The following is a 27,204-nucleotide window of genomic DNA, read 5'->3' on the forward strand; positions in this document are numbered from 1 at the left end:
TAGATATTGAAAGAATATCTTTAAATTTTGAAATAAATAAATAGGCAAGTTAAGTCTAGCATGAGCGCATGTTATGAGTAGCACAACCATGTGACACTTGTGCTTGACACAATTATAGTGTTTGATTCAACTATCGGAAACAAGACCAGGATATGATTGATAAAAAAATTATGCGGGTTAGGGTACGAGTATAATATTAAGTTGTATTCATCAAATTACCTGAAACATACGCACTTATTTATTATGTACCTAGACCATACTCAAAACGTTTATTTCCATTTTCTATATTATCTTGTGTTGTTGGGTAATAGAGTAATTCACTTACTTTTTATATTTCAAATTTTCCCTTGAGTGGAAAATTTATATAAATATCAAAACTAGATATGTAATTGAAATTCCAATTGACAAATTTTAAAAATATAACAAATATGGGAGTTTTACAATCGGGTATGACACTAGGATTACCAATTAGTCTCCAACTAAATTAATCATGAACGCGTTGTGTGTTGATGTACGTAACAAAGTCAAAATGTTCTACTTTGTTGCTTCCTAATTCAATTTTGGGTTACTATTATGGGACAGTTGTGATATTGGATGATATACTTTTTAACCATCACTTTAAGGATGATCAATTGGGTTCTATCATCCTAGAATAAAGTCTAAAAATAAAAATAAAAAATCAAGGCTTATAGTTATAATTGCTATAAGTTCGACTCATTCTGATTAGACATTTTTTATTTTAATATTTTTCTATGGATGTGTGTACTAATTTATATTAATTTGATATCCAAAATACTTGTATTTGTATCTTTTTTTTTTCGTTAATGTACATTTTTGTGTGGACTGATATATACTTGCCGAATGTATGGGTAACGAGTTAATCCTATCTATCTCCAAATTTTGAAATTGTGGTAAGTACATGTTATATCTTATATGTTTAATTGCCGTTTATGGACTATAATTTGTTGTCAGTATAAATTTTTTTAATGCAGTTTTTTCTTATATATACAGAATTCTTTTTTGTCTTCTTTTATATCTTGATCATTGACAAGTATCTTAAAAAAGAAAGACTTGTACATAATATCTGATTGCAAGTAAAATAGGCTTTATTAGGTTATTAACCTCGTTTTAACTTGCCCTATTAAGTTTTTAAAAAGGACATCTATAACATAGTCCGGTTATTTTTCCGTGTTATATACGCTAATATAAGTTATATAACTACGTTATATATTATTAACTTTCGATGTCCTTGTGTTAGGTCCACCATTTTATTACTTGTACCACCATTTTCCTTTCAATTTTTGTTTTTATTCACTAATAGATTCATGGGGTTTGTTATTCGTGTTTGATTTGAACTGTTAATCAATAATTAAATAATTATTTTAATTTAAACCCTTAATTGTGGTCGTTTGGTCCCCCATTAGTGCTTACATATTCAACAACATAAAGCTACATTTATTCATATAAAAATGATTGACTTGAAAGGTTTTTTTTTTTTTTTTTTGCAACAGGCAATGTAAGTTTTGTTAAAAAGAAAAAGAAGTTAACTGAGTACAACATGCTGTCTTTTAGGTTAAATGTGACATTTATTTATTTTAAAGCCACCTAATTGTAGGAGTTGCATCTTCAGACGACAACAAAATAAGTATGTTTTTTGTTGTCATACATGACCCGTGTTTGTTTAGCCCGTTCGAATTAAATAGGTCGACCCACATAACCCATATGTTAAAACCCTCCAACCCGTTTATCACGTTTACAACTTGAAGTTGGGTTAATTGGATCGTGTTCGGGTGCATGATTTTAAATGGTTAGCTTATCAACTTAGACTTAAACTTCCAGTTCAATTTCACGGTTGTGATAATCCATGTAAGTATCAGTATATTTTAATTACGTGTTTTAAAACTTAAACCTCATGGCGGAAGTTATTGGCCTTAAGAGGTGAAAAACGAGCTCACTCGAGCCCCCTAAGTTCTAGTTAAGCTCGTTTGACTTGTGTCTTAATAGACCCTGAGCTCAGCTCTTTTGTTATTTATCAGCTTGAGAAAGAAATATGTAGGCGTGAGAAAAAAACAAGTCCAAACCAATTCATCGATGACTCTATTCTCATTCAGCTTGCTAAAGTACAAGTATACAACTACCCAACCGATCAACTGTCATTTAGTTAAGAGTTAAGACCCACACAATAGACCCTAGAAAATATAACAGTTACAAATTGGACCTCTTGATTTTAGCTTATTAACCGTAGCAGGCCCGACTTGTTAAATGCACCTCTAACTGGCAGCCAGCGACTGCTAGCTCAAAACCTTTAAAACACTAAGGATTAAAGATGTTGTATCATATGAAAGTGCTGGATATGGTTCTCAAGGTCTGGTGCCACACCTTTTCTAGAATTCCAGCTTATATCGCCATGCCCACATGTGTTATCAGCAAATGCTAGACTTGACCTTTTTACGGGTTTTTAAATTTTTTATACAATTTATTATTTATCTTCTTTCTGCAGGTTGCTCGTACACCAATTTCTGAAGCGGAAGCTATTGATTTGGTGCAGACATTGTTTTGCATCAACTACAGAAAGAGATATATATACACAGTGGCGGACCCAGGATTTTTTGCCAATGGGGTCCCAATTTTTCCGGTTTACAAAATTTTTGGGTCGGTCGTTATTCGGGTCGGGTCGAGACGAGGAACATAATAAAACACGAAAATATGGTGTCATTGGAAACGAGTAAGTAGAAAGAATATAGATTAGAAACTAGATAGAACATACACTTTTAATTCATTTTTATTCATACCCGAAGAACATAAGCGTAAGCTATATATATATATGGTCTTACATGAATAACCAAGACATGAAAAACTAACTCTTACACAAATAAATGATTAATTATAATATACATACACAAGATAAATAATTTAAGTATATGTAAAACTCATGTTGTCATTATATATGTTGCATGGTGATAATGGTTATATGGGATAAACTAAAGTGATAATGGTTATATGGGATAAACTAAAGAAAAAACACAAATACCCTAACTAAATAACTAATATTGACTAGAATATTAAAAAAACAACAAAAATTGGGTATGGTGAGGCTTGAACCTGCAACCTCTCAAAGAAAAAACAAGGGACTTTCCACTAGACTAGTTCAGCCTTTATAGTATGGGTTCCAAGTATTAATTTTATGGGGTCCTTACAAAATTTAATATATCGTCTCTAAGTAATTTTTAAAAAACATTGGTGTCCCGGGACCCCGATGGGAACTATGTGGGTCCGCCCCTGTATATACACACGCGCTATGTTTGTCTTTATAAACCGTTCTCATTTTTTTCCGTTCTATAAGTGGGCCCCATCTTGAAAATAGTATACATCATGATCATATCTTTATCACCCATTCACCCTCATATCATATAAGTGGTATCCTTAACTTTCTTTCACATGTATACAGGGAGAAAGGTCAAATTGTAATTTTGAATGATGCTGATGGTATTAATCATGAATACAAAGATCTTCAAAGAGATTAGTCGTTCTCAACAAATAAACGTTTCATTTTGTACCCAAATTCTTGTGATTTACTTTCAATGTAAAGACTATTAGTTTACAACAAAATAAAACTCTTTTTGATCTCACAACATTCAAGTTTTGTTGAAACTTTATAGTTCAAAAATGATATAAAAAAAAGTGAGGTAAAAATGACAACACTATTATCACTAAATGACTTGTATTTGTTTACCTCTTTGTGGTTATACATCTTCAAGAAGCTCCAAATCAAACAAAAAAAAAAGTCAACACTCGAGACCTTGTCAAAAGTCATCTTCAGAAGCCCATCCTTTTTTCTCCAGTGCTAACCGCAATGCCTGAAGAGATAGAGGAGAGGCAGTTATTTTATATAATATTTAAGAATGGCAATCACATGTTTTATATATAAATAAAGTCTTCTTACCTTGACTCTTTTCTTGTTAGCATCAAAACCAAGCTCGATTCGTGATGCTGATCTGTACTGTACAAGTGGTTTCTTTCCAGGTGGGAACCAGAATTCAACATCATCCACAAACTAAAACCAAACAAACCAACTCAGCACATCATTTACGACTTACGTCCATTAATCAACATAAAAATTAAACATTTAAAAAAAATACCCCTAAAATCGGGCTTTCATACTCCACGCGTATATAATCATTTTTCTTCTCCACCACCTTCGGTGTAAAGTTGTCCGGTTTTGTTGTTTTTATCTGTGATCATAAAAAAGATGCATTGAACCAATAATAAAAAGCACATAAGTACATAACAGTATAACACACATTGCCACTAATAAAGTGACAGTATTTTATCTGTCATGTCATAAAAAAGATGCATTTGAAAGCTTATTATCTAACCACTTCAAGAAGCTCCTCCATTGCCACCTCTTTGCTCACGGGATTCTTACTTCCGCGACCTTCTTTTGGATTATAGTTCCTGCAGAAAACAAATTACGATTGTTTATATTAATTTTGATGACAATTTGTCTTTCCATTTATAGTAGCGATTATACTCCAGACGTAGTTATTCTCAAAGTTAAATATATCAATACAAACTTTGAAAATGAAAGTAATTTGACTGGTATTCAAAGTGAGACTATGACAATACGATATCTTACCAAGGTGGTACATAGTGGACATTATCGCTAATATTCTCAGAAGTTGAAACACATTTGTTTGTTGCAGGGCATAAAGCTAAAGCAGGAGGATTCTTCTGTACACCAAGGTAATTAGGTTTATTTCCACTGCATCAAATACATGAAATGGTAAAACTTACAGACAACATGATTTTACAGCAGTTTTTGTTTTGAACATTTGAATATTAGTGAAATCTAGAGGTGCAAACAAGGCTAGTGAGCTATTCGAGCTCATATCAATAATAAGGTTGAAATGAGCCAAGATTTTTCGAGCTTGAGCCTCAGATTTTGCTTGTTTAGTTATCGAGCCCGAGCTCAAGCCTCGATTAGGATAGAGAGAAGAAGTTCCAGAGAGAGAGAGAGAGAGAGAGTAAGCAAAGCTTAGTATTCAATTGATTAACGAAACTGTAATACACGTTTAAGTGCTCATACCAACTAACTGACCTGAGAAACTATTACAAAACACCATAACTATCAACAAATGACGATACGAACCTAACTCTATTTATTACTATTTATTCCATAACATATGGGAAGCTCGTTTAGGCTCGTTGATCCTTATCGAGCCTTGCGTATTATTAAGTTTGACTTCTTTTGACTTTTGGGCTTCTACGTATTAATTGCACACCACACAGCCAAGCTTTGGCTCGTCTAAGGTACTAAACGAGCAAGTCGAGCTTAGGCTCGTTTAAGGGTTTTCTCAAAATAAATAAAAATAATTTAAAGCGTATATAAGTTAATTAATAAAAACTAAAAGAGCCGAGACCAAGCTTGAAAACCAACTCATGAGCTGAGCACGAAACATGCCGAACTCAAGCTCTCGTAAGTTAAACGAGGCGAGCTTAGGCTCGGCTCGGCTCGTTTACACTAATCAATTTGGAAATCTACTGAACCTAAATCATATCAATAATTTGATTCATACTGAAACATGTAAACATAAGCTTAAAAGTCCATCCGAACAGCAATGACAAAAGATTCACATAACCTATAATGTACTAATTAGCAATATCTGATAGCTTTCACATGCTCAATTTTGTAGCTGCAAGTATATAACTCAATTGATTTTCTAGGCTTTTAATAATTTACTAACCTCAACTACTTTCACAATCAATTCATAGCATAACCGAATCAGAATCCAAATCATATAAAACATCACAAAATTAACAGCAAATTAATAATAATATGTACAGATACCTGAAGTGAAAAATGGCACCGAGAACTGTTAATTCACTGCTCCTCAATATAACCTCCCTGTAATCAACCAACCAACACGAATTTTAGCTAACTAATCTATCAATTCATCAGCATTATAATATTAATTAATTTATAAAATATGAATGACATGAGATACCTACCTTCGAGTTACTTCTGGTTTCCGGTCATCGGAGTTTCTGTTGTTGTTCTTCGAAGATGATATGAGACGGTGAGAGCAGTTGATTTTAGTTTTAACGGCGGTTAGTTTATAGTTATGGTTATGGTGGTTGTATAAACGGTTATAGATATTTGGTGATGATGACGTCATGGACGCCATTGATGTGAAGTGAAAAGAGATTTTAGATTTGTCTGGTTTGTGTGTGTGTGTGTGTGAATGGTGATGAAGCAGCTAGTGCTTTTTTTATTTAATTTTATTTGTCATTATTAATTTTTTTTATTTTTGTTTTTTGAAACGATCAAAAACTAAACGGTATAGCAAGCAACTAATCAAATTGATGATATACAACCATCCGTTGGTATTACAAACAAAACCAAGGTACACCAGGCTTTCCCTCCCAATGTATAAACCGCTCATGGTTTTTAGAGGAACATCATTTTTCTCACATTCGCAGTATTCCGAGTCTATAACAGATTAGTAGTCCAATGCATTAATGTTGAAACTGTAGTGCTAATGTTGGTCGGTCTCACATTAATGATTAAACACCATCTCATATCTAGCTCTCCATATGCACCATGTGGTAACCAGACACAACGCGTGAAAAGCTTTTGCCTTTTGATTTGTGAATCGCATAAATTAATACATTTTCAAAATTGCACGAGTTCCCGGTGCAAAAAAAGTCGGGATTTTATACCATTGCGAGACAACTTGCCAAATTGTTTTAATGAATAGTGAATAAATAAATAAATTATATGTGGAAAATAAATATGTACGCATATTCGACTTTGTATGTCTGGATGGTATCAATTCGGGAATCATAAATCTAAATTTCATTTATGAAAAACCGAATACAAGAATTATATTTGGATTCTAATCAAACTTTATTGGAATTTCAAATATGTTCGAATTTCAACTTATGTTTTTTTTGTTGCTGTTCATTAAGTCTTTTGCTTGGTACTAGATAATTTTTACATTGATTTCAAGGTTAGAACTTGAGGTTTCAAATTGCTTTTTCATATTTTTGCGGGGTCATGTAACAGTTGATGATCATTTGACCACCATGATGAATTTCCATCAAACACCACATGTCGTGAAACATAAATTAGTTATAAAAGGGGTGGAAACGTAAATAGGTTTTTTAGAATATATTAAAGGTAAGGCATTGTCTAGAACTTATTAAAGTTCATGTCTAAAATTATAAGTTGCATAAATTAAAATTAAAAATTGGCCCAAAAGGGAAAGCCTACGTAGACCAACCCCAAATTATTAGTCAAAATTCAATTGAAGAAGTTTCAAATGCAAAATTTAGGCAATTGTGTTTGTAAATTAGAGAGGATTAAGTGCTATTTATGTATGTAAACATAATACATGCATTGAAGGTTTTACTTTTTAGATTAATAGTTCACACACGTAGGGCTACATAGCATAACTTCATAATAATTAATAAGTGGTAACTCCATGACATTTAGTTTCGTGACATTTAGCTCTTTAAACGATAGAGAGTAGGAGATAGGGTGGATGGTGGGGTCCACTTGTTATATTTAACCTCTAAATTTATTGTTTATTATTTTAAGAGAAAACTTCTTGAACTTTTGACGAATACCTCCGTCGGCATTTGATTCATGAACACTTTCTTCTAGGTGGGACGGTCTAGAACGAGGTTTAGAAATAGACTTTTGAGACGGGTTAACGGATCGAGAGTGTTTGGATTGTCTAGATTGGGATCTAGCTTCGGATTCTTCTCTAACCGCTTTTTTAATCATTTGTTGAATTTGGTTCATATATTTTTCAGGGATTTGTTCATCTTGTTTTTCTTTTCTCGGCTTCTATTCGAGAAGCCTCCAAGTTGTTGCTTTGATGAGACATTTTATCTTTTTCACGTGTTCTTTAACTGAAATTTAACAAATTTTTCTTTTATTAAACATACGTTTATTTATTCAGCATATGTATATACCATACAAGATATATATAAACGGATTATTACAACACATAGATTCATATATACATCCATATTCGATGTATATATTTATTCCTATCCATACATCATTTAACACATAACATTACATTAACAAACAAACGACACACATCTTTCATGACACTTCATCTCTTGAGATTATATCATCATCACTTCAATCTTTCATGAATTTATTCGCAACCTTGGTTAGCTTGTTGCACTTTCGAAGAAGCGTTTCTCCCATCTTCTTCTTTTTCTTCCCATCAATGGCTATCTTCTTTCTCAATTCATCTGTCTCATGTAGGGCTCGATCCAGATGTTCCTCCTGTGACTGAGGAATGTCATTGGGATAACCGTAGCGAGGTGGTGGGTCACGGTATCCCATCATAACCACATCGAAATGATTCCTTGGATCCGGATATGGAGAAGCAGTCACATCAGATTGGTAGTTGAAGAAGGCTTCAGCAGCTTCATTATGTTCTTGGATCTCTTTTGCTTGCTCTTCAACTGATGGAATCTTGACAGAGTATGGCGGGAAGCTTGATGATGCTTGGCCCTTGAGCTCTTGAAGAAACTGCATGTAAGGATCAACAGAACCATAGCTTGTGTTTGGATGAGGATATGATTTTTCCATTGATGTCGCTACCTCGTTTGGGTCGGGGTATTCCTCCTCTGGGTCTGTTTCCTCTTCCGGTTCCTGTTTTGCTTCCTCTTCGGGTTCCTCTTCTGTCATTGCAGGTATGTGAATCTTCTCGTATGGCATCGTCACCCTCATTTTGGGCTTGCGAGAGGGTCCTTCTTTGTTGATGCGGGAGTCTGCATAATCCATAGTAGAAGTTCCAGTATGCCACATTCGTTGATCTGAGTGGCATTGCATCCAGTCGGATGAGGGAGATCTTCGTTCCCCCTTGATCGGTCGGTTGGAGAGGAAAGCATATGAAGGGTGAGGATTCAGTGGTAAGTGTGTCGAACCTCCAGATAGGTAATATGGCGGGATCTCAGTTGGTTGATAAGTGGGAATTTCAGAAGGATGATACGTTGGGATTTCGGATGGTTGATACATGGGTAAACTTGACGGATGGTCGCTTGAGTGCCTTGGTGCTTGGTATACCTGATGTGGAGTATTGTCTAGGTGATAAATTTGACTTGGTTTAGTGCCGGGGTAATGATATGACTCGGTTTGGTTGTGATCCTCGTTGGTATTGAAGAATGATTCATAGTAATCTTTGCTCATGATGTCCTTTGGGAATTTGTAGTATTTTCTGGCTCTCCTTACTTCACATTCATAATACTCCATTAATTTCTCGTAAGACATCTAAATTAGGTGGTTTAGAATGAGGAGAGGGAAAGAAAAGGTTACCAGCCAATCTTATCCCTAATTCAAGTAAACAAGTAAAATATTTTCCTATACTTGAATCGAAACTTGGGTATTGTTTTATGATACACAATTCGCTAAGATCGATGGCTCTGATACCAACACTTGTCACACCCCAAACTACGGCCTAGGAGTATGACACATATGTTGGTACCACAATTGTAATTAAATCAGAGTTACGTTTTAATAGCGGAAGTCTTTAAAACTTGTGGATTAAAAATATAATATTTACATATACAAAAGACGAGATTTTAAAAGTTCCCGTTATGTTTTACTTGTTTAAGTTTTACAAAACAAACCACCATTATATTATATTTAACAAAAATATCCGAGCCATCGGATTTTTGCACTTCGTCATTCCAAGTGCTAATCTTGGTCACCTGCAAAATGTAAGAAAATACGTCAGCAACGAATGCTGGTGAATATGCTGACGCAGAAAAATATTTTCTTTACTTAATCACTTCTCGAGACTACGTAGGTCTCGGCCCAACGTGGCTTAGGAATAATCAAGTTAAAACCACAATTCATAAACTCGAGTCTCTATACTCGGTTCCCCCAGCAAACACCGCAGCGTTCGACTAGTTGAGTGCCTATACGCATACACAAGGTCATACTCCCCGCAGGAGAGCGTAATTGTGACCAGGTGTGATGTGCCCACCACATATGTAAGGATCCAAACAAACGTACACGATAGCCTGATGCCAGTATTTATACCATTGTTTATAAATGTTTTAGAGACACTTAGTCTCATGTAAAGTTTTTCAAGTAACACGTTTGACTCGTTTGAAAACAAGTTTGTAAAAGTTGGGGCGTATTCACCTTTTTGATTTGGATCGGCTTCAAACACCGTCCGAGGGTCTTTCCCGTTGCTATCTCGCACCTATAGTACGAGTATAACCAATTGTTAGTCGGATATAAAATCCGGCTTTAGACCTTTAGTCTTATTTTATAAACTTTACCTCGATGAACCTTTAGTTCAAAATCTCTTTTACTTTAAAACCTTTAGTTTTAAGAGTAATTTATAAACCTTTAGTTTATTTATAAAACCCTACGTTTCTTCTTCTTTAAGAAACATATTCTTTTTCTTTTATTGTTTAAGAATAGTTATTTATTCCTTAAATAATACCTATAACAAAGATTATATACATATATACTTACATACATATATACATATTTCTGAATTCTCATGATCTATCTTTTATTAATTCTTTGTTATATTTTCTTTTCTTTTATTGAGGTATCGAGTATAACCTCGACTTAAGCTTTAAACTTTTTATAATATTTTATTATTATTTTCATTGGAGTTACGCCTACCTTTGTCGGCGTATGGAAACCCTAATTACTTGAGCAGCACTCCAACGCCGTCTCTTCTTCCTTTCCTTCTCGACCAATCCTTCTTTGGCACGCCAACAACGAACACCAATGCTTCACCACTTGTCGGCACGCTTTACGAGGATAATTATCATGATGTCGAGGAATAACAAACGCCTTCATGGTTGATACGTCGGTGGAATGTGGCACGATCTTCGAGGATACGATGGCACGGAAAACGAGGAATCGGCACGCTTTACGATGTGGATCGAGGGTCGGGTTCTCGGGGTTTAGAGAGAAGCTGAAGAGAGAGTTGTATGTGTATTTTTGGTGTGGAAATATGAAGACCTGAGGCTGCTATTTATAGACATTTTCTGGAAGCCCATCGCGGTACGGACAGACTCCTTGGCACTCGTCGCGTAGCGCGACGTAGGCCCAGCCAGTCACCATATAGGTCTGCCACGTGTCGCCACGTGGCAAACGGTATGCCACGTGTTGACACGTGCCACGTGTGGCCACGTGTCAGGACACGTGGCGAAAAGGGGTGCCACGTGTGGACATGTGGAAGCTTTTGTGCCAGAGGTGTCAGACCACGTCATCGCAGTACGCGATGACGTAGGCTCAACAGCGATCGCGTATTGCTGTTGACTCTTCTAGAACTTTTTGACCAAACCTGTCGCGGTACGCGATGGGTTCGTGTTTTGTCCTGTCGCGTATCGCGAGGACAAGAAAACAAGATTTTTGTTTTTAACCTTAGAGTTTTGGAATTTGGCAGAATTGGTCCCTTGACTTTGGAAGTTTGATATTTTTGGCTCGAATTTTCCGTGATGTTACACAGACTTACTAAGTTGGGCAGTCCAAGAGTTGTGGTAGATGCGGAGGTTTCGGACACAATATAGAACTTGCAAGGCACCAAGTCAACCATAATGATGTCAACAAGGTGTGTTTGAGTAAGATTGATGGTGTGTGTTATCATGGTTTGTGGTTGAATCAATTTAAGACTTCTGGCATGTATGTTTCATTTGGGATATGATGGTTTTTATATTATTTTGACAATTTGTGTTTAATGCTTTTGAGACAGTTTGTGTTTATTTTGACAATTTTTTTTACTCAAACATGCAAACATTACAATACATAAAACCATGTCAATTTCAAGTAACACATTACAATACATTTCAAATGCAAACCAAGTACGATGCTATTTCCAATGACAATCGTCCTTTGACCAGTCAGAGTACCACACTGGATCGTCTTCATATGGATCATGATAGTAATCTTCCTCCGGCTCACTGGTGTAGTTGAAAGCTGCTTTCAAAACCTCAAGGTCATAATCATCACCCGGATCCATTTCAAGTTCTTCAATTGGCATAAATAATTCATCTTCTTTCACCAAATAAGCCAGCAACTCATCTTCTCCCAACTGACATTCTTTGTCTTCCATTTGACTTGCTTCATTGCAAACTGCACTACATCCTTCCCAAACTCAACATTCTCATTGTCATCCTTCTCATTTTCATCATGGCTGCAACATGACTAATAATGTGGAACAAAGATTCAAAGTGAATATATGAACAAGAAACTCTAAACATTTAACATAAACTACAATAACAACAACAAAGATTACATTATCCAATACTAAAAATACAATGTTAACAACTAATCAATAAACCCAAACATAAACAAAGAACAAAAACTAACTAATTCCTAGCAACATCTTCAAGCTTGTCACTTATTTGGTTTTCATTCTTTCAAACTCATCTTTCTTGTTCATCATCTTCACCATTGCTTGAATTACCTTTTCACAACTAGGGCAAGTGGGATCATCAGCCCATTTTAGCCATCCACAACTCCCCTTCTATAACGGACTAAAGATATCAACAAACAAACAACCCTAATTTGATTCACAGACTAGAACGATTACCCCTAAAATTGACCTAAGCCACACGACAGCCGGAATCATCATCGATAAACAGACTAGAACCCTAATTCGTGAGTAATTAAACACTTACACAGTACAAGAATCGACGACCCGGGTTCACATCGGTCCTGGATATTCGGTAACATGTCCCGGCAGACATTGGCATCTCACACAACAGTCGCCTACACGGGAAGGCTTGGAAGGTGACCCCGAGGAGTATTGACTTGACATCCGATGTTAATCAGCAGCAAAAGATGAATAAGACGGTCGGAGAAAGAGGGGAAACAGGGTAGGTTATGTTATAATAAGGATAAAATGGTAACATAGTAAATTTGCCAATTTTTAACGAGTCAACGGTAAGTCAACTGACGGTAGGAGTCAGAGGAACCCGCCGGAGAAATACAGGTGCACAAAATACGCAAATTAGTTTTCAGGGGCTAATCCATCTCCCGCCAATATATCACAGGGAGGCAAATTGGAATTTTCTCTTCTTTTAATAACAAGAGCAATATTGTAATTTCTTTAAAAAAACAATTCTAAATAAAATGAAAAAAAATCAAGTGACTGTCATTTCATCATAAGAAATAATCGAAGTTAAAGCTTTATTAGTTTGAGATTGTTATTGGTAACAAAATTAATAGTTGGGATTGTCGCAAGTTAGATTTTTAATTGAGAGCAGTGTTGTGAAAATCCCAACTAAACAGCGATTAATCGCCAGTCCCCACCCCACTTATTAATTTTAGAATAATCGGTCAATGGTCAAAATCTGGCCAACATTAACTGGACTTAGTCTCTCTTTCCAACGAGGTTTTGGCCAAAATCAACGGATTCCAACGAATTTCCAGTCACAATCAGTGGTTTCCTGCAAGATCCCATTCAATTCCGACCAAAATATATTTGTGTATATATAAAACTAAAAATTACTTAATCTCGATTAATTGCTAGTATCCACCCGCACGCCATAATCTGTTTATACAACGTTGACCAAATAGTTATTATAAGGTGCGTAAATTAGAAAGAGTTGAAATTGGGGGCGGGAAGGCTTCATCTTGTCTCGTACGCTTTACATTTCAACACCTTCGTCTTCCTTCCTGAACCAAATAATAATAATAATAATGGCACGAAACAAGGTTAGCTTTAATAATCATTTTATTTATTTAAACTTTCGATTTCAGTTAATTAAATGTTTAGGTCTTTGTTTGTGCTAATAATTGCTTATATTTTTAGGGCAAAAAATACTCAGAATTAGGGGGTGTTTGAAGTTTGTAATAGTTCAATAATTAGGCTTTTAACATAACATTAAAATGTTATGTGGATTGCAGTCAAAATGTCAAAAGTATATTGTTTTGAGAGTTGAGGTTATCAGCTTATCTACTTGTATATATAATTACTCTACTTGATATAAGTCATTTCATTTGTATTTGATCCAAACCCTATATTTATATTAATGTTTGTTTATGGTTGCAAATCAAGGCTGAATATAAAGCTAGTTTATTGGTAATTTTTCTTTTCTTATATGGCTATATGCTACTTTACTAACAGCCAGAGAGTGGTTTTCTTAGACTCCTTTTCACCTTTTATTTAGAGAATTGATGCAGTGAGACTTGGTTTCATACATGCTATACTAATAGCAGGCAAATAAGTTTGCTTGATAGTTATGTAAGCTTGCTATTTATTTGTGACTTGCTGTTTTGTTTCACCTGTCAAATGGTTTTCTTCTGCTCTCAAAGATTCGTTAAAGACTTATATCAAATGGTTTGACTTTATAAATTTAATGTCGATTTTAGTCCAACTGACAAGTAGCGATATCATGAAAAAAAATGTTTTTGGGAGACCCAATGTGGTTCACTAGAGTAAAATTTTATGAAACGTTAATTATTTTTCTCAAGAAAATATTATTTGGAAAGGAAGTTGATTTGCTTATATTTTTACCTGTTTTGTGAACACGTACAGGAAGGATTGGTTTTATTGATCGATGTTAGTCCATCAATGCACAGTGTCTTACCAGAGATTCAGAAAGTTTGTTCTTTGCTAATACAGAAGAAGGTGAATGTTTTAATTCTTCGGTTTCTTGTTATTATTTGTGTACATTATGTCAGAGCCGATTCTGTAAATTTTCCGTTTGTTAACTTGTTTTGTCTAATTTTGTATCTTTTTAGTTGGTTTATAGCAAATATGACGAAGTGGGAGTTGTTGTATTTGGAACAAAAGGTAATTTAAATTTAGTTGACCAAGTTCGTCTTTATTAACCGCTCGTTTTTCATGTTGACATAATATCAACTATCAAGTCCATGAATTTTGCTTGTAATGGAGTCATTCTTATGAAGGTGCTTTTTATATGTTCAGATACCAACAATGATTTGACAAATGAAGTGGGTGGATATGAACACGTGACAGTTTTGCAGCCGATAAAAGTTGTGGATGGAGATCTTGTTGATGTGGTACAACAACTTCCTCGAGGAACTGTTCCTGGAGATTGTATCCTAATGTTTATGTTACATTTATAATTTAGATAGATGATCATTTATAAGTTATATTATATCAAAACAATAATCTAACTATTTTAGTAAAATGATTTAGGAGGTTTGATGCATTATACGCTTTGGGAGACATTCAACCTGTTTCTTCTTTAGCTAATCCTTTTTTACGTGACCGGTTTGACCCGTTAGAGATCAAAATAAGTAAATAACCCTAATGGTTCAGTTGTGCTTATTGGTTTGTACCTTGACGTTAATAATAGTTATGGATGCAATTGTTGTGGGGATGGATTTGCTAATTAAGAAATTCCAAGAAACAATCAAGGGTAAAAAACGTATCTGTCTCATTACTAATGCTATGTACTCGATCAAAGATCCATACGAAGGCACCAAAGAAGATCAAGTCTACACCCTTGCAGAGCAGATGGCTTTACATGGCATGAAAATTGATTGCATCATTTACAGAGAAAACCAGAAACGGGAACCAAGCAAGACTAACATCATCGAAGAAAATGATTCACTGCTGAGTATATTTTCAAAGAAAACAAAAGCAAAAGCCGTGCATGTTGAGAGTTCAACTTCATTGTTGGGTGCATTAAGGACTCGTAATGTAACTCCTGTAACCACATACAGGGGTGATCTTGAAATAAGCTCCACATTTAAGATAAAGGTGATTTACCATTTGCTATAATTATTGTTTCATTATGATTTTTTGCTCACCCTTGTTAATGATTAGGTTTGGGTCTACAAGAAAACAGCTGAAGAGAGATTCCCGACTCTCAAAAAGTATTCTGATAATGCACCTGCAACAGATAAATTTGCGACTCATGAAATTAAGTTAGATTATGAGTACAAAAGCGTTCAAGATCCCGGTAAAGTTGTGCCTCCAGAACAGAGGATAAAAGGATATAGATATGGACCTCAAGTGATTCCTATATCATCTGCTGAACTTGATGCGGTTAAATTCAGACCAGAAAAAAGTGTGAAACTTTTAGGGTTCACAAATGCTTCCAATATTATGCGGTATGTTTACCTACTGTAATGGATAGCTATAAACATATAGGGGTTGCAAAATGGGTGGGTTGCTTAACTAGTCAACCTGTGTTTTTTTGGTAAGATCGGTTTGTGTTGGGCTGACCTGAAACACTCTTTTATTTTAAGTTATTTATAACAGGCGTCAAATATGATCACAAAGTTATGTTTGTCAATAATAATCTAATTATTTGAATAAACTGGTTTAGGAGGGGTGTGCATGAAACCGAAAAAACCGAATCTAAACAAAAATGAAGATCTGGTTTTATGTTTTCGACTTTTTGTAAAAACCGAACTTTTGGTTGGTTTCGGCTTTGGATGTTATTAAAGTCAAAAAATGTGCCGAACCAATTTTATGGATTTTACTTTTAAATTTGATGTAATTTATAAGAATTTAACAAGTAGTGTATCCCAAACATTTTAGCCCAAATGTAAATAATCGATTAGTTATTAACTAACAAAAAGATTTTGGTCCAAATTCATATTTTTGGGTTGAATTCCTTTTTCGGCCCAAAAAGTTCAAGCCCAAATGGCAAAAACCGAAAAAGGCAAAACCAAAGTGAACCCAAACCAAAAAACCCGAAACCAAATGGTTTTTAAAAACTCGAAAACCGAATTTCGGTTTTTGGTTCTGTTTGAGCCTTAAACCGACCCATGCACACCCCTAGGATTTACATTTTACGCGTTAAAAATACACTTATAGTGATCTTTGACCTATTTGACTTGTTTCTCTTTTACACATTTGTGATTTGACTCACTAGTGATAAATGCATTTCTGAAATGAATTGACCCATTTGTAAGAAAATGGGTTGAAATTGTCACCTCTTTGCATACTTAAAGTAAGTTGACTTTTGACTTGTATATTCGAAGACATTACTACATGAAAGATGTCAACATATTTATTGCTGATCCGGGCAACAAAAAGGCGATTGCTGCGGTTTCTGCATTAGCAAGGGCAATGAAGGAAATGAACAAAGTTGCTATTTTGCGTTGCGTGTGGAGACAAGGACAAGCAAATGTTGTTATAGGAGTCTTAACTCCAAATGTATCAGACAAGGATAATATTGTGAGTCCTTAGTTTCAGCTACAGTGTTTGACTTGTGTCTTTGACTGTTGACCAATGTTCTTTCTGACCTTGCTGTTAAATTGCAGGCGGATTCATTTTACTTCAATGTCCTTCCTTTTGCTGAAGATGTTCGGGAGTTTCAATTTCCGTCTTTTAACAGTCTTCTGGTATCACTACAGCCAAGTGCAGAGCAGCAAGAAGCTGCTGATAAGTTGGTGATGATGCTGGATCTAGCGCCAGCTGGAAAGGAGGAATCTTTGCGGCCAGAGTTCACCCCAAACCCTGTTTTGGAGGTATCTAGTTAGTTAGTTATTTCTCTAATTTTGCAAAATTGAAAAGCAAACTGTAGTTAGATGCCAAGATGGGTGGGTTAGGTTACGGGTTAAAATAATTTTGGTGGAAACTAGAGGTGCACAAACCGTTTTCTGGGCCCAAACCGGTTCAGGTCAACAAAAGTCAAAACTGGTTTTGTGGTTGAAAATGTCAATGAATCAGGTTTGACCAGTTTTTGTTGGAACCGGTTTGGGTTGGAATTGGGTTGAAAAACTCAATGAATCAGGTGGGTTTTGAACTGTTCGGGCCTAGCCGCTAAAAATGTGTTGGGCCGCTTGCATTGGATTGATAAGAAGCTTGCATCAAGCTGGGCCTTATCGAGCCTGAGCCTCAAATAAAGCCCGTTTAGTTATCGGGTCTGAACTCGAGCTGAGCTTTGCCTCGTTTAAGGTTCTTCTCAAAATTGCTCGAGCTGAGCCAAGCCGACCTCAAGCTTCAATTCTGTATACGAGTCGAGCTCGAGCCCAAAACATAGGCTCGAATCGAGCCGAGTTCAAGTAGACTAAAGCTTGGGATCGGCTTGTTTGCACCACTAGTTCGGGTTGGGCTTGACCAGGTTGGAACCGGTTTCGATGTGGTTCAGTTAGCTTCCTAACAGGTTCCTGCTAAATTGGTTTCAATACTGGTTCTGATTGGGTTACAGCTCTTTCCGGGTCGGGTTACAAACTGGTTATGAAACCGTTTTTTGTGCACATGTAGTGGGTGGAAACTGCTTCTATAGTACGATTCAATATGGGCTGGGCTGGGCAGGGCTGACCCACAAACCCTTTTTGACCCACAAACCCGTTTTAGTCCAGTTTAATATATAAATAATTAATAAGTTAAGTTTAACAATGACTACAATTGTAATCTTAATGTTTGATTTAAAAAGAAGTATTTATAAAAATAGACTTTGGGTGACTTCGACCTGTTATGTTCTATTTGTAACTAATTTATGTTAATTCATTTGTGAGTAAAATGGGTGAAAATTGCTACCCTTGAACTAAATCCGTTTACAAATGTTTGACTTATGTCAATTTCTTGCTATTTTGTTGACTTTTGACTAAATCCGTTTATAAATCTTGAGTTTTCGGAAAATTAATATATTCCTATCCATGGGGATATTCTTTCGAATAGGTCATTACGTATTTTCCTTTTATCGGTTTCTTGGATCTATTTGATCATTCCCCGTGCATGTTTTAATTTGGAATAATCTGAGCTAGTGGGATGTTAGTATCGAAGGAATCTGAATATTCCTCCATTGTTGTTTGGTATGAATCTTCATCACTGGATAGAGGTTGAAATGCCCTGACTAGAAATTCTATGGTGATCTTACATCTGTGTGAAGTTATACTAGGGATAGGAAGGCGTTCCAATCTTATACGTAATGTTATATCTTATGCGTAAAAATTTAATCATTTAATGATAGTAATTTTGATACTTTCAATCAAGTATGTAATTTTGTTGGAATCAATATTTGTATAATAAGTTTAAAGCATATCCCTATCAAAGCCATGTAAATATACCTAATTCATTAAGATTGATGGCTCTAATACTAACCTGTCACACCTCAACTTAGGGCCTATGTGTAACACCCGTTAGTTGGTATTTGTTTTGAAATTATATAAGAGTTGCGAGTTTCTTTTAGTTGAAGTCTTTAAGATAAAGTATTCTTTTATAAAATGTTGAGTTAAAATACCCATTTTAATGTTTACAAAGAATGTTTCATAAAATATGTTCCTTACAACGGAGATCCTTTGAACAAAATATTATTATATTTGTAAGTCCCGTGAAGGATCTTTCAATATGATATCAACTAATCTTGATGTTAGTGCGGAAACCCAACACAAGATGATTCAAGAACAATGAACTATAATACGTAAAAACACAATGGAATGCTTCAAAACACACATTAATATTAACGTTGGGTGTTTAAGCACTAAGATTACAAAATACTTGTCTCTCACACCAAACAAAACTAGACGGCCAACAGAAACCCTATACATATGTTTTATATATAACGGGTCAAGTGGGTAAATTAACTAAAGTGTTAAATTGGGTTAGTGTGCCCTGTACATTTTTTGAGTTCGTGTTACTTTGTTTTATGCCATTTAAAAAATTACCAAATTTTTTGTGAAATATATCAATGCTCACATCAAATTTCTGTTAGGATTAAACACACACACGAACCGAACACGAACACGAAAGCAATAACGAACACGAGGATTTAACGTGGTTCGGTCTAAACTGACCTACGTCCACGGGTGGCAACTAGGTATTTTTTTTATTGAGTGACAAATTGTTACAAGTATAGAGCGTTGTTTAAATAGCTAGAAATTGAACTAGGGTTTGTAAATTATTGAATAAGAAATCCAAACCGGGCCAGGCTTCGGTCTGGCCACCTTACACCAGTCTGCCCTTTGGACTTCAAATAATAAACCGGGCCACATAAGGCCTACGAACCCAACAATCTCCCACTCAGAGACCTTGAGTACTCTCGTTTGCACTCCGGATTGTACTTCTGTAATCTGAACATTAAACATCTTCTAGTTGCCACCGTCTTCTCATCAATTAACCTAAAGGCCCGTTGAAGCTCCCCGGAGCTCCAACACGTCAGTCACGGCTAAAACTGCCCCTGACCCGTTTTCTGTCCCTACTGGCTCCCACTAAATCAAACTACCGGATTCTGAGATACCCTGAGAACAAACACTCTCCATATTCATCAAGTAATCCACTAGAGAAACTTTTACAGCTGGAATACTGGTTTTCTTAATCCACTATCGACATGGAACTGTAACTGAAACACGACCTGTGCTCCCACTGTCACAATGTCCTTTGACTGATTTAACCTTCCTAGCTCGTTCATCCTGAATCTTCACTTTGGCTCTGGGTTTGTTACTTGCAAAACGAACCTTCTTCTACCCACGAGATTCTGTGAACCGGACTTTGTCTTTCACCAAAACTGAATTCACTCCTTTCGGTGACATATCGACCATATACAACGAACCCATTTTCTTGCCACGAGCAATCACGAGATTTCCTTTGACTACTTTCCACCGCCCATTCCCCAACTTAACATCGTAACCCTGGTCAACTGCCCAACTGAAATCAAACGTTTTTTCAAACTTGGAATAACCCTCACGTCTTTCAAAGTCCAAGAAGTACCTGTTGAAGTTATCAAATCAACATCTCCCATACCCGTAACCTCTAGAATATCATCATTCACGAGTCAAACCTTTCCAAAATCCAACCTTAAGATTCTTCATCATATCACTACAGTGAGTGGCATGAAACGATGCACCAGAATCCATCACCCAAGCATCAACGTTACTCTCAACACTAAGAACTAAAAACTCATCACTACTGACTCTTCTGTGTCTTCTTCTGTAACGTTCACCTCTTTCTTACCATTCGGACACTGATTCCTGAAGTGTCTCTTCTCTTTACAACCCCAGCATTCAATATCTTTGCGAGTCCTAGACTGACTTCTCTTCCTGCTCCCACTGCCTCGTTGTTTTCCCCTACCTCTACCTTCTGTGACTAATATATCACTTGATGATTCACCTGAATTTCTGCGTCTTGAATCTTCTCCAAGAATCAAATCCCGAATCCCATCAAAAGTAATTTTTGTAGACGAACTACAAACCGCAGTCACTGTTTGCGACCAACTGCCGGGTAAAGAGGATAATAACAAAAGACCTTGAACTTCATTATCAAACTTAATGCCGACTGACACTAAGTGGGAGAGGTTCGAATTAAGATTATTGATATGTGTTGTAACTGACCCACCCTATTTCATTCGAGTTGTCACTAGCTCTCTGATAAGATAGACCTTATCGGCTGCCGAATGCTTCTCATACATGTTGGATAATGCATCCATCATACCACGGGCTGTGGTTTCTTTCATGACATTAAACGCCACATCTTCCGACAACGACAATGTAAGACAAGCCCTAGCTTTCTTGTCTAACTTCTTCCACTCTGCTTCTGACAACTTTTCTGGTTTTTCATCCTCAAACACCGCATCCAAGTCTTTCTGACAAAGTAGCGCTTCAATTTGCATCTTCCACCAACCAAATTTCTGTCCATCAGACTTTTGTATCGAAACCTTTTCGTCTTCTACCATGACAATGACTAAAACGGAAACCTGGATAAAAACAGAGATAGACACGGCAACGAACGGGCCTGAACTTAACGACTGTTCTACTAAACTCTGTTAAACAATCAACCTATTTAAACGTAGCGGTATAACGAACTAAAAATCAGATACTGAAACTTTAAACTGAAACAATATAACCTGACAAACGCGGTTGGCACTGGTTCTAAGTTTCTTTAAACGATTTCTTCTTATTTGGAACTATTCTTCAACGGAAAAAAATATAATCTTGATTTAACTGTTCTTGGCTTGTATTTTGCAACTACGATCTGAACGGTGGTGATGCGCTGCTTAACTTGTTTCGTACGTAACCCAAACACTCCAATCTTTGACGGAAAGCAACCGTGACAACCGGCTGCTATGGCGGCGAGAATCGAACGTCGATGGCGACTGAACCCTAGCGCAGTAGGTTAGCGGCGACAACTTGGTGGGTTCTCGTGTTCTTCGTGTGATCCCAAACCTAAGCTCTTGATACCACTTGTTAGGATTAAACGCACACACGAACACGAAAGCAATAACGAACACGAGGATTTAACGTGGTTTGGTCTAAACTGACCTACGTCCACGGGTGGCGACTAGGTATTTCCATATTGAGTGAGAAATTGTTACAAGTACATAGCGTTGTTTAAATAGAAATTGAACTAGGGTTTGTAAATTATTGAACAAGAAATCCAAACCGGGTCGGGCTACGGTCTAGCCACCCTACACCAGTCTGCCATTTTGACTTCAAATAATAAACCGAGCCACACAAGGTCTATGAACCCAACAATTTCAACTTACCTATATTGATAAATAAATTTTTCATTCATCCCAGGGGGGGAAGCACGTAAAAGAAATATTTACTTTCACATGTTATGAATGTATTGATTTATGGAAAAATAAGCCCATTTTCACATGCCAATGTGCGGCTAGCCCGGCCCACTTGGTATTGTTTATTTCTTAATAGATTAAACTTAAAAGTCCTGAAAATGGGTGGACTAACTTATATTTATTTATTATGTTTATTTCTTAGTCATTTGATTAAGTTTCACATTTTTAATACACATATTTGAACATAGAAGTTAAAAGTATACTCGGTTTTCTTTTTTTTTTTAAATTTATTTTCACTCAAAATAAATAAGGTAGTGATTACATTAAACATAAAGCAAGCGGATAACAAGCTATGCCGCTATCCAAAATTTCCCAAACCTTCCACTTACAAGTATTTGAACCCGCCACCTCCATTTTTAAATTGTGAAATTGCTTATTTAAGTTAAAAAAGACTATTTGTTAAAAGGCCTTATTAACTTATGATTTTTTTTAAAATAAGTTTTTTAAAAATTGTTTGGATTACCTTATGTGTTGGAAAAACCAAAATGACAAAAAATGACACTATTTTTTAAAGGAGTGTAATAGGTAAATCAAACTCATTAAGTTAATAAGTTGTAACATCCTAAAATTTATAATGTTGAATAAAGAAAGTTATGTTTAGTGATTTCGCGTTAATTATTGGATATCGAGTAAGGAGCGGATCATGGACTTGGATTAATTGAGATGGGTTAAATGAGAATGGGCCTTAGGTCCATGGGATTTAAGGGATATAAATACCCCCTAAACCCAAAAATATCTTTCATTCTATCACTTTTGTAACACACTCCAAAACACACACACACCACACAACTTCGCCGCCGGCCGAGGGAAGAACCGGGCAGATCCGAGAGAGAGAGAGAGAGAGAGAGAGCGATTAGTTGTGATAACAAGTAAACGAGATCCAAACAAGCTCAAAAAGGTATGATTCTTGATCTTTGAAGTTTAAAGATCCGAGCTTTATAGCGTATATACGACCGGAAACGGTTGGGGAACGTAGGGGGTGATGTCGAACCATAGCAAGGGTGTTAAAATCGCTCGAAATGCTGGTCAGAAACTAAAACAGCGGCTGATCTGGGCAACTTCGCCTGCATCTGGGCAACTTCGCCTTCAAAGCGATAACTTCGCCTTCAAAGCGATAACTTCGCCTGAGGCCAAGCTCGACCCCAGCCAGGGGCTCTGCCCCTTGGACCCTGCTAGGGGCTGCCGCCCCTAGACCCCGCTGCCAGGGGCGCTGCCCCCGGACCCCCGTTCGTTGTGGGTAGTAGTTAAGACTGGAAAGATGATATGAGTAGTGATAGTTGTTTGATACGTGTGCTTGTTATACAGTCAGCCGTGCACAACTGAAGAAAGGGATTACGATCAACGGTGAACGTAACCGTGTTCAGGTGAGTTTCTAGCCCCATTTAAGTGTTATGTTTTCGGGGCTGTGTGCATACTCGATATGTTTGTTAATACGCTTATCCTAAGAGATAAGTGTATGCCTTATGTGAATGATGTGATATGTATGAATGATGGCTTGATGGTACGTGAACGATCTCCGGATATTGCACGTACCGTCAGGTTGTAACGCTATGTATAAGGTAAGTATGATATGTATGCTTATGTGTATGAACGTGATAAAGTTAATAAAAGAAGGAAATGACGGTTGCATGGTTGTATGGTTACGAAAAGGGTACCGAGCCCTAATAATACTCGAGGTATGATGTATGGTTGTATGGTAACGAAGAGGGAACCGAACCCTACTAATATTCGAGGAAAGAGAGAAACCGAGCCCTAATAATACTCGTGGAAAGAGGGAAACCGAGCCCTAATAATACTCGTGGAAAGAGGGTACCGAGCCCTAATAATACTCGAGGAAGGAGGGTACCGAGCCCTAATAATACTCGAGGAAGGAGGGTACCGAGCCCTAATAATACTCGAGGAATGTAGGTAAGTTAATACAAAAGAAAGAATGAAAGTATGAAAGTATGAAAGTATGAATGAAAGAATATAGGTTTATGTGTATTGTATAGTGTATGATTAACTAGAACTCACTCAGCGTAGCTGACTTTTAGTATGCACGCAGGTGAGTAGGATGAGGCAGCTCGCTTGAGGAGACACGTGGCATTGAACAAGAGCCTGGCATCTGAAGACTTATGATTTAATTTTAATGCGTTAATGTTGAAAGACAAAGGATGTTTTGAGACAAGTTATGAATTATGTAATGTTTTATGAAAGTTTTATATTCCGCGTAAATGTTTTAATTAACTCTGATGTTTAGAACTGTGTTTATGAGTAAATCCAACACGAAAGTTGGGCTACCGGTAACGGGGCCTTACAAGTTGGTATCAGAGCAAAGTTCGAGAGATTTAAGCATCCTACATGCTTAGACTCGAACAGAGAACGGGATTTAAGTAAGAAAGGAAAGAAGATACCAGTCCAAGAATGCCATGTGTCGCTCAAGCAAGATCAGTAAAGGTAAATTGTATGATTAAATGATATGTTAATGAGAAAGAAAAGATATGTGAACGACAGGGATAGGAATAATTGATTGTTTGATTTGACTAACTGCTTAAGTAGAACCAGCACAAATAGACTCATAAAGGGAAGTGTATAGGACACGGAAAGCAACGTGATCAGCTAGTCACAGCTGGCCACTGTTATTACCTGGTAGCCTTGCTATCCTTGTACTAAATAGTTCATTGAGTGATGATGTTTGTGTTTTCCCTTTTAGAATACGATGGCTGGAGCTGGAGACATTGTTGGAGCTGGAGGTCACACTGGACGACGCGGCAGGCCTCGTCGTGTCCAGCAACCTTCGGTTGAGACAGCTTCCAACACCGAAGCTGAAGGAAGCACAGCGGGAACAAACCCGGAAAACAATGGAGTTCAACTGGATCCCGCCATTCAAGCAGCTATTGTTCAAGCTGTGGCCACTGCTGTGAAGAATATTACCCCGGGAAGGTCTGCTGGAAGCCGTGAAAGAACTGTTGAAGGGGCAGGTGGTAATGATAGAAAGGATGGCGAGAGGGAAAGGGGTGACTCAAGTGAGGTAAGGTCTGTGAAAGATGATGACAGGAAGAGGGGCCGAGGCGGTTGCAACTATAAGTCCTTCAAAGGTTGTGACCCGCCTAAGCTGACTGGTTTAGGAGACGCAATCGCTACTCTTCAGTGGATAACCGTCATGGATAAGGTTATCCGCATTAGCGAGTGCCGTCCCGATCAAGCGGTAGGTTATGCTACTCAATCATTTGAAGATGAGGCTATGTATTGGTGGGAAAGTGTGGAGCAGAGGAAGACCCGTGAAGAGATCAAAGAGATGAAGTGGGACGATCTGAAGGAGTTAGTGATGATGAAGTTCTGTGCTGACGCCGAGGTTGAAAGGGCGGAGATGAAGTTCCTAAACTTGAAAGCTGGGACAATGACACATCGTGAGTACACCACCGAGTTCAATCGAATGTCTAGGTTGGTGCCCGATATGGTCAACACTGAGACTAAAAGGATCAAGTGTTACGTGAGGGGATTACCACAGAGAGTCTGCATGTTAGTCAGGACAAGTAAACCTGCTACTTTCGATTCTGCTGTCGAACTCGCAGAAATGGTCTATGCAGACTTGACTGCGGATGATGTGGTGGTGGGAGACGAGAAGAAAGAAAAGAAATGGGTCGCTCCTGCTAAACGACCAGGTACCCAGATGTGGAACCCTAAGAACAAGCAGCCGAGAGTTTGGGAGAACAGGTCGTGCAAGACCTGTGGCAAGGCACACAGTGGTGAGTGTAGGTGGGGAAAGGGTTCGGATACATGTCATAAGTGTGGAAAGATTCATGCCGGAGAATGTAGATTTGGGTCGAATGTTTGTTACAAGTGTGGGAAGGCAGGTCATTATGCTCATGAGTGCAGTTCTAAGCCTGCATGCTACAAGTGTGGTAAGACAGGTTATTTTGCTAGGGAGTGTACCGAGAGTGAAGCTGAAGGTAGTAGAAGGAAGGATGCCGATCAAGCTAGGCCAAGAACTAGAGCCTACATGTTGACCCAAGAGCAAGCTAGACAGATTCCTGATGTTGTGACCGGTACGTTCTTAGTAAACGGCATTTCTGCTGCCGTATTATTTGATTCTGGTGCAAATAGAAGTTTTGTAGCTACAACATTTAGTAAACTCGCTAAAATGAAAGGCTGCCGAGTGTCTGAAACTTTTGTAGTAGAAACCGCTAGTGACACTTCGGTTAAAATAACAAAGATGGTTAAGAACTGTAAGATAGAATTGGAAGGACATGAGTTCCCGGTTACCTTGTACGTTATGACCTTGGGAGGGTTCGATGTGGTTTTGGGTATGGATTGGTTGTCTGAGTTTGAGGCTCAGATAGTGTGTAAGAGTAGGATGATAAGGTTAAAGTCATTGGATGGTAGTGCGGTGACAGTTTACGGTGATAAGGAAAGTTCTGGGCTTAATGTCATTTCGATGATAAAAGCCGAGGGTTTGCTAAGGCGAGGGTGTTGTGCCTACCTGGCGTATGTCGTCAACGTTACGGCCGAGACGAAAGAAATGAAAGATGTTCCTATTGTGCGCGACTACCCAGAAGTATTCCCTGAGGATCTTCCGGGGTTGCCACCTGAGCGAGAGATAGAATTTCAGATAGATCTAATACCAGGAGCCCAACCTGTCGCGAAGGCGCCTTACCGTCTAGCACCGTCCGAGATGAAAGAATTGATGTCCCAACTGCAAGAACTCCTCGACAAAGGTTTCATAAG

At 37.2% G+C, this 27,204-nt stretch overlaps 2 protein-coding genes across 2 annotated transcripts; one reads left to right on the top strand and one right to left on the bottom strand.

Moving 5' to 3' along the window:
- Nucleotides 1–3,611: 3,611 nt before the first annotated feature.
- LOC143621732 (uncharacterized) lies at nucleotides 3,612–6,242 on the bottom strand. The gene is made up of 7 exons (XM_077093063.1): nucleotides 6,010–6,242; nucleotides 5,849–5,905; nucleotides 4,637–4,762; nucleotides 4,377–4,455; nucleotides 4,140–4,232; nucleotides 3,944–4,054; nucleotides 3,612–3,857 (listed from the first exon to the last, which is right to left on the bottom strand). The coding sequence occupies exons 1-7, from the start codon at nucleotides 6,183–6,185 to the stop codon at nucleotides 3,804–3,806; spliced, it is 696 nt and encodes a 231-aa protein (XP_076949178.1). The 5' UTR covers nucleotides 6,186–6,242; the 3' UTR covers nucleotides 3,612–3,803.
- Nucleotides 6,243–13,599: 7,357 nt separating this feature from the next.
- LOC143621733 (ATP-dependent DNA helicase 2 subunit KU80-like) lies at nucleotides 13,600–17,609 on the top strand. Its single transcript, XM_077093064.1, has 8 exons — nucleotides 13,600–13,714; nucleotides 14,538–14,630; nucleotides 14,744–14,795; nucleotides 14,931–15,062; nucleotides 15,325–15,731; nucleotides 15,798–16,084; nucleotides 16,964–17,159; nucleotides 17,246–17,609. The coding sequence occupies exons 1-8, from the start codon at nucleotides 13,700–13,702 to the stop codon at nucleotides 17,462–17,464; spliced, it is 1,401 nt and encodes a 466-aa protein (XP_076949179.1). The 5' UTR covers nucleotides 13,600–13,699; the 3' UTR covers nucleotides 17,465–17,609.
- Nucleotides 17,610–27,204: the final 9,595 nt, after the last annotated feature.

The sequence above is a fragment of the Bidens hawaiensis genome, unplaced genomic scaffold, assembly GCF_021521415.1.
Source record: "Bidens hawaiensis isolate Kalapana, Puna unplaced genomic scaffold, B.hawaiensis_p1.1 tig00002935_1, whole genome shotgun sequence".
Classification (NCBI taxonomy): domain Eukaryota; kingdom Viridiplantae; phylum Streptophyta; class Magnoliopsida; order Asterales; family Asteraceae; genus Bidens; species Bidens hawaiensis.